At 44.5% G+C, this 9,101-nt stretch overlaps 1 protein-coding gene across 1 annotated transcript; it reads left to right on the top strand.

Moving 5' to 3' along the window:
• Window positions 1-1,001: 1,001 nt before the first annotated feature.
• LOC126456291 (ankyrin repeat and LEM domain-containing protein 1-like) lies at window positions 1,002-7,170 on the top strand. The gene is made up of 2 exons (XM_050092042.1): window positions 1,002-1,007; window positions 6,811-7,170. Exons 1-2 carry the CDS (start codon window positions 1,002-1,004, stop codon window positions 7,168-7,170), a joined length of 366 nt encoding a protein of 121 aa, XP_049947999.1.
• The last annotated feature ends 1,931 nt before the right edge of the window (window positions 7,171-9,101 follow it).

Below are 9,101 nucleotides of genomic sequence, written 5' to 3' on the forward strand. Positions count from 1 at the left end.
GTCGATATGGAAGCCGAATTAGCAAAAATGAAATTGGGCATTGCACAAACCAATCGAACTACCCTCCACTCACTAAATCTCCCCTGTTGAACGTTATGTTGGCCTGTTAGATAATCCATAAAGAGCACTGGGGTTCCCACGCTGGAGGAGCGACTTAAAATCTCTGTCTGAAAAAAGATTATTTTAGACTATGAAGGCGTCGTTCTCGCAGTAAGTATGGTCATGTTTTGGGAAAAAAATGTCCACTTAGGCAGGACTAATCTTTCTGGGCTGCCAATTTCCAATTATTGAAAGAAGCTGTTAAACTTCCCAGGCAGTCATGGTCGTGAAATATGTTATTTTCCGCTCGCTAAAAGAACCTGGTGACTTCATAGCGTCAATGTAGTCAATCTTGCCTTCACTAAACATGTGCACAAGCTAATCTATGCACATTGTCCCAGCTTCTAACATGAGAATGCACAGGGTTTTATGGCCTTCCCATCATTTGCACAAAGGCTCAGTTTACAGCAGACTGTCTTAAATGGCATCCTCCATCCATTTTCTGCCAACTGGCCGCCTTCATGACGGATTGCCGCTTGGCCCAGATAAAATGTTTTGTGAACCAGCGCTTTCCTGTCCAACCCTAAGCGGAAGGAGGAGAGAGCTATGGCCAGAACTCCCTCTGCACGTACAATCCACTCAGTGCTGCTTCTCAGAATCACTCATACAGCCTGGTCGCTACAATCAGAATTTATGGCCCCCAAAAATATATATATATATATATATATATATATATATATATATATATATATATATATATATATATATATATCGCCCCCTTCCTCATTCTCCACCAGTTAAGATTTTTAAATTGTTAACAAATATTACCAGAATTTGTTGCACCGTTTTCAACCTGGAACTGTCATAACATGTTGGTAGAAGCATACTGGGCCCATAACCCAGAGCTCCGTGGATCAAAACCACTCTCTGCTACCAATATGTGATGGCAGTTACGAGTGGTGATGCCTGTTAGGTAATATCTTTACTAACAAAAACTCAACTCATAGGTCCAAATCAAGAAGCAGATTCCCAATTCACATTTTATAATACAGTAACATAACTTGCAATAAACCTATTAAATGGTCATTAGGAAGAAAATATGGGATATAACTTCTACAAATATTTATCAGATTAACTTCCACAGTACCTGGCTATCAAATGTCACAAATAAAAGGAACATCCTGAATATCTTGGGTCGATGACTACATTTATATATCCATTAAACAAAAAGAAATATGCACAACACTCATTTGTGGGATTACAGTAGCCACCAACTCTGATGTTAGTATGCCACACAATCTTTGCTACACCAAACACTCAGACCATTATGTTTCTAAAACTCTGGATGGTCCTTCCAAAAAACCAACCCCAAACTTAAATCACCAGAGGTTTGAAAAAACATTACTTAGTCTAAATACACATACTAACCAAAATATTATAAATGAAGATGGTTACAAACTGCCACAGGTGCTCTTGGTGGAAACCACATTACAACCATTCAGTCTTCAATATGAACTAATATGGAACCTATGACTGTTAATCAACAATGAATAGAAAAACATTAGTACAAATTAAAAAGCACAAGTACAATTGAGCTTGACCACAGCACCCATGTGGGCAGGTATCATCCAGATCACAGTAGGCTTACTGTAATCACCTTTTAATAAAGCTGCCACATGACAGGTTCCCAGTGAGCGAAGAACACAATAGTTAATTTGATACAACTGAATTCAGTTTCATAATAGTCAAATTATGCTGACACTGACTCAACTAACTCGCTGGTGGAATATTCCCCCGCTTCAGTCCCTATAGTTTCATTAAATTCCGAGAAGTGGCAGTACTATACACAACCTTCAAAATAGCGCCTGTAAAACAGAGGCGTGTTCAAAACCGTAAGCTGTCATTGGGTTTCTTTCGGTTTTGTTTTAGGGCACAAAAACTAGTAGTCATATGAGCAGTTTAGTTTGGCGACAAATCAGAGCATTGCAGATATTCATAGGTGCTTGCAGAATGTCTACGGAGATCTGGCAATGAACAAAAGCACGGCAAGTCGCTGGGCCAGGCTGTGCCATCAAATCGACGAGGTCGCCCAAACCTGCCCGATCTCCAGCGTGCCAGCTGGCCGCACACAGCTGTTAACTTCTGCAGTATTGGGAAGCGCAGACACACTCACTCTAGATGATGGACAGATTTCACACACAGATCTTGCTGCTCAACTGGAGATGTTCGTTGGTGGTACTGGCACACTCTTCCTCCAGTTGGAGCACTCAAAGTAGTGTGCCCTCTGGGTTGCTCACCTGCTAACAGAAGCCCATAAAGAGCAACGAATGATCAACGGTGCGGAATTGCTTGCTTGTTAAAAGGTCAGTCACGGCAAGTTTTTATCAAATGCCGTCACAGGCGATGAAACATCGATTCATCACTTCACACCGGAAACAAAACGGCCATCGATGGAGTGGCGCCACATCTCCTCTTCTCCAAAGACAAAGTTCAAAACCGCACCCTCAGTCGGTAAAACATGGCGATGGTCCTCTGGCACTCTGATGTGGTTATTCTGCTTGATGTCCTTCCTCATGGTGCAGCAATCAACTGTGAAGTGTACAGTGCTACCCTCAGAAAATTGAAGAAACGACTCCAGCGTGTTCGTCATCACAAAAATGCAGACTCACTTTACTTTCTCCCTGGCAACGCAAGGCCTCACACAAGTATGCGCACCCGAGAGCAGCTCACAACTTCGTTGCACTGTTCTTCCTCATCCACCCTACAGCGCCGATCTTCAGACTTCTATCTGTTTGGCGCAATGGAGGATGCACTCTGTGGGAAGCAGTATGCGGTTGATGGGGAGGTCACTGATGCAGCGAGACGTTGGCTTTAAAGTCGACCAGAAGAGAGGTACCTTGCGGGCAAACAGGCCCTCCCCGCAAGGTGGTGTAAGGGCGTCACATTGAACGGAGATTATGTTGGAAAATAGGATTTTGTAGGCAAAACAGTAGTGAGTAATATGGTATCCAAGAATCATGAATAAAACCAACCTACTTCCGGAAAAAAAGTATGAGTTGTACTACTTATTGAACGTCCCTCGCAATAACTCCGCTGTGCTTTGCTAACAGAAGAAAATTTAACACACAACCGTGTGCGACATTAGACCCCTACTTTACTGCTTCACCAGTTTGGAGGCTTAACCAGTGTTATCTGTGAGCACCTGCTGGGCCACGGGGGTCTGCACGCCGACTGCCGGTTTTCTTTATGCAGGGTGAGCACAAAGTCTTGCCCTGATTATAAAAATTTATTACAGAATAACCGTTTGACATAATAATTTACATTTGATGCCGTTACATAGGTTAGTGTTACTAGTTTTTTTTAAGACTACTTACATTAGTAAACCTCAACGTGTGCTCCCTTTGTAGCTCGGAGAATGTCGAGGCGGTATTGCAGTTCCCGCCAGGTGCTTCGTAACATGTGTTCTGTCACAGTACCCACAGCAGCTTGTATCCTAGCCTTCAGTTCGTCGACGTCAGCAACTGGTGTGACGAAGACTCCGTCCTTGACATAGCCCAAGAAAAAAAAGTCAAGGGGAGTAATGTCTGGAGAGCGGGGTGGCCAGGTTGTTGGACCGTTCCTTCCAATCCACCAATCCGGAAATGTTTCATCCAGGAAATCACCCACTATTAAACCCCATAGGTGGGAGGGGGGGAGGGAGTATCCATTGTTGATATTTTTCTAACTGTGGGCCAATGAACTGTTGCAAAATGTCTAAGTAAATGTTAAAGGTAATGGATTTTTCATCGAACGAAAAACGGTGCCGGCCAGTGTGGCCGAGTGGTTCTAGGCGCTTCAGTCTGGAACCGCGCTACCGATACGGTCGCAGGTTCGAATCCTGCCTCGGGTTTGGATGTGTGTAATGTCCTTAGGTTAGTTAGGTTTAAGTAGTTCTAAGTTCTAGGGGACTGATGACCTCATATGTTAGGTCCCATAGTGCTCAGAGCCATTTGAACCATTTGAAATACGGTCCAAAAACCTTGTTATGCGTGAGGCCGCACCAAACATTCACTTTTTCGCTGTCTCGCTGTAACTGTACAGTAGCATGTGGAGACTGAACCTCATATACGGACATTATGCCTATTTACCATTCCACTCACATGGAAGGTGGATTCATCGGTGAAGCATATCCGATGTAAGTTACCGTTAGCGCCATCAATCCTGTTGAGCATTTCAGTTGCAAATTCAGCACGTGTCAGCAAATCATTCGGTTGCAAGGCTTGCACGATTTGCGCTTTGTAAGCATCAACCTAAGCCTTTCATGAAGAATCTTCACCACACTTGAACACGTGATGCTTGACGACTTGATTTAGACGGTCTCCGTTGAAACGATTGCCGAACGCGATCAACAGTTGCATCACTCACACGAGGCCTGCCACTTCGAGGACGATCTTCAACGCTGCCTTTTTCGTTAAATTTTGCATACCATCGCTTTATTGATTTTACGTCAGTAGGGCTGCGTCCATAAGGAGCCCGAAATTTACCCTGAACACTGATGGGTGATTGTTCAAACAAATTTAGGGCTTGCAGCCGGTCGTCGTTCAATACTTTGCACGATATTTCAACTGCGCACCTGCCAGTCATCTTCAGGTGAGCCGTCGCAGATTGGCGAGAACGTCCTCCGTTCCGCAATATATAGCGTACTGTAACTATTCTGCGCATGCGTCGAAAACTTGATAGATGAACCACACTGCCCGCCGGCAGCGCCCTCGCTGGTGGAATAGCAGAACTCAGTCGCCCTCTGCGTTGCTGTTTGCCACGGCCGTCGACGCACTCTGTCGTCTTCGATTTGAGCAAATCGTGGAGACGATGGGATTCCATGCACTGTCCAGCTGGTAGCCGCTGTCACGGTTTAACAGATTTTCCGCCAGTCGTATTTCTACGGATTGTTTAATAATGGAGTCCCAGAAAGACGTTACTGTGGACAAAACCATTGTTTTCTCATACCCCATTGAATGTCCAGTAGAAATACAATTTTAAGCAATAGCGGACTTGCTTGGCTGCAAAAGGCGGGTGTAACGTTGATGTTCAGTGCAGCGTTCTTTCACGGTGCGTGTGGTTTGACCTATGTAAGCCATATTACATTGGCACGGTATCTTGTAAATTCCGGCCTTTCGTAGTAACAGATTGTCCTTAACTGAGCCCACAAGGTCCGCAATCTTCGATGGTGGGCGGAAAACCACTTTTACCTGAAATTTTCGGAGGATTCTTGCTATTTTAAACGAAGTGTTGCCAAAGAAAGGAAGAAAAGCTAAAGATTGTTCCGGCATGTTCTCCTCTTTATTCACTTCCTGCTTCTTAGTTTTAACTGTTAGTGCTCTGTTAATCTGCCGGATGGAATACCCATTTTCGCTGAATACTGTCTTTAGATGGAAGAGTTCTTGAGGTAAGCTATCTAGATCTGAGACAGTATGAGCTCTATGAACAAGTGTTTTTAAGCAAACTCATAATTTGCGATGGGTGATGGCAACTCGATGCTTGCAGTTACAAATCAGTAAGAGTGAATTTCCGGTAAACTGAATGCCCTAGAGAACCATCATTCTTCCTTCGAACCAGGACATCCATTAAAGGCAAACAACCATCTTTTTCTATTTCCATGGTGAACCGGATGTTGCTATGAATGGAGATGATGTGATGTAGAAACTCCATTAATTTATCTTCTCCATGAGGCCACGCTATGAAAGTGTCATCCACATATCTCCAAAAAAACTGTTGGTTTCAGGGCAGCTGATTCAAGCGCTCTCTCCTCAAAATCCTCCATAAAAAGGTTGGCCACCAAAGGAGACACGGGACTATCCATGGCGATACCGTCAGTCTGTTCAAATTATTCTTGATTAAACATAAAATAAGTTGAGGAAAGAGCGTGCCTGAACAAAGCAGTGATATCGGCAGGAAACATGTTACCAATCAGTGTCAAAAATTCTGCAAGAGGAACTTTTGTAAAAAGTGAAACCACATCAAAACTGACTAGAAGGTCTACATTGATAAGACGAAGAGCCCCCAGTCTAGTGATAAAATTCACACTGATGGGTGATTCCGTTTCGTGGAACCAAACCACACCACACACTGCGCTTTCTCCTGCTTCGACGCCATTTCGCCAGCAACTAACGTGACCTAACAGACCGCGTCGGTGTTGTGGAGCACTAGCGCCATCTATTGGTCACAACAACTAGTAACACTAACCTATGCAACGGCATCAAATGTAACTTATTATTTTCTTTCTTTCTCGGGCCTGTGTCCCGCTCCAACGCGGGGTCGGCTTTGTTATGACGGATTTGGCAGTGTTAATGGCAGAGGGTGGCCGGATGCCCTTCCTGCTGCCACCCCAAACCCCCTGGGACGGAAGTAGTGTACCTCCAGCTGTCTTCATCTAGTGTAAGTCATGAAATAGTGCGAACGTTTTCAGATGTCTGAGAGTCGTGTAACTGAGGCGGAACTAGGCGACCAGCCCGGTGTTCACCTAGCGGGATGTGGAAAACCGCCTAAAACCACATCTAGGCCGCCCGGCATACCGGCCCTCGTCGTTAATCCGCCGGGCGGACTCGATCCAGGAAGCAGCACATTAGCGCTCCCGGCTACCCTGGCGGGTATCAGATGTAACTTATTATGTCAGACGGTTATTCTGTTATAATTTTTTTATAACCAGGGCAAGACTTTGTGCTCACCCTGTATTTCTACACTTGGATTTCTGTTTATCTGTAGCAGGCTGCTAAAAATGTGTTGTGTTCGTAGGTAACAGACACGGGGTGGACGGCGCTTCATTCGGCAGCGCAGGAAGGCAAAGAGGGCGCGGCGCAGCGGCTGCTCTTCTCGATGGGGTCCCACGTGAACGCCCAGGACGCCGACGGTTGCTCAGCACTCCACGTGGCGGCCGCGTGGGGGCGCGCCGGCGTGCTGCGAGAGCTGTTGGCCGCGGGAGCCGACGTCGCGCTGCGCATGGCGGACGGGCGGTCGGCGCGCGACCTGGCGCAGCAGACGGGCCACTTCGCTTGCGCCAAGCTGCTCAGCAAGCACGAGAGGCGCATGCGCAGGCGAGGCCTCGCCACGCTCAGCGCGACGCTCGGCGTCGACACTACGGACACGTGCGCCTGACGATGACGACGACGGCGCGAGGGAGGGGCGCGGATTCCGCGTGCGGCTCGCAACGACGGTGGCAGTGGATACACCCGCTTCCATTTCAACCTGTCTGCTCTCGACCACAGTTCGTCACACGCGGATTCGACTGCAAAGATCGTTGTTATTTCGGATAACGCATGTGAGGCAGTAAAGGCGTTATAGTTGTGAATTTTCAACTTTACAAAAAAACCTAAATTTTCGACACTTTACGAACATTCGTGTCGCATGACACGTACACACACATTCCACTAATTCAGGAACCCGATGTGGCTCCACCTACTACAAAAGATTTACGGAAAGAAACACCAGAGACGTCAACTGTCAGTGGGACGAGGGATGGTGCTAATTCAACAATTTGCTTGTGGACTCTGTCTTCGCCTTGCTGGAACGTATCCCGACGTCTTCTCATTCTTGGAGTGAACTGACAACGGCTGAATTTTTAACTGAAGCTGCAGTTACATTGCCTCGACGGTTACTCCATTTGAGGCACTGACTTTCACTGAGCAGCAGAAATTAGCATCAATTACCGTCATTTTGTAGTGTTATAAGCATGCCGAGCATGAACTAACAGTTGATCCTAAAATGTGGTTCCTGTCTTTGCTATGTGGTGCATGTTCGATGCAGAGAGCTGCCATCTTCCTGGAATTGTGTTACTTCGAATAGTTAAAACATTTTAGGAGTTCCTGAGACATTTGTTGCTATTCATAATCCCATTTTTTTGTTTCCGTCAGAAGCATGTTCCCTGATGAGTCCATACAACTCATTAAGATACGAAAAATGTGCATTTGCATAAGCTGACGTCTCTCACATTGACCCTGTCCATCTGTAAAAGAACGTCAAAATTACATAAATTTTATTTGTATACATGTTATATTTATCTACCTCATTAATAAATTGCTATAGAAATTACCTACAAATTTTAAATTCATTCCGTCGCTCTGCACACGACGTCTCTCCAATATAATGTTATTCCAGCTGAATCTGGAAACAAACTGCACAGGAAGATGTATGTGTTTATGAAACAGCAAATATCTTTGCGGCGAAGATCTCAGTTACACTATTCAAAACTCGTTAACTATTCTGCTGAAATTGTCAGTAGAAACAATTCAAAACAACACATCAACAGTTTCTCATATTCGGTTACTGCCACTTTGTGTAGGCAACCACAGATGTCAGTAGAAACATATAAAAAAGAATAGTATTACATGCTTTGGCTGCAGTAAATAGGAAATAAGTTACTTTGTAGAAGTTCAATTGTCCTATGAGCATTATTACAGATTTTAATGTTGGAAGTTAAAACAACACAGGAGACCAGAAAATAAGTGTTTAGAGACGAGACTCTTCAGAGGAAAGGCGGGTGGAAAACTAATCAGTGTTAAGAGCCGTTTCTGACGTGTAAGTATTTAAGTATCAAAGAAACATTGGTGCAGGTTTCTGATTTAAGTTGATAGTAAATCGGTCGACTTAGAAATCAATTTTTTTTTTACTCCTTTCTCATTAAATTAGCACCTTCTGGCTTGTAACGTAGTTTCAGTTGTGTACACACACAGAACAACTCGAGGTTATCTTCGTACCGCTTGTTACAATTACCATGCACTATCTGATTTTTATTTCCTCGTGTACCAAAAATTTTTCAGTAAAGACAACCAGACAATGTTAAATTTGGTGCACATGATCAAATGCTAACAGACAGTTCCAGTTCCATAGTTAGTGCAAATTCACTAGTGATTTCACAGATAGCCCAATGCCACGGTTCGTTGTTGCTTAGCACCATTGTTATTAACTATTATGTGAGTATGCGATGGATAGCAAATGAAATATTCCCTAGTCTATGAAACAGTTAAAAAATATGCTTACATCTCGGTAACTCCACTTACGCGGTGAGGAGAGCATATCAAACAGCAGGA

This window comes from Schistocerca serialis, chromosome 2 (assembly GCF_023864345.2).
Source record: "Schistocerca serialis cubense isolate TAMUIC-IGC-003099 chromosome 2, iqSchSeri2.2, whole genome shotgun sequence".
Lineage (NCBI taxonomy): Eukaryota > Metazoa > Arthropoda > Insecta > Orthoptera > Acrididae > Schistocerca > Schistocerca serialis.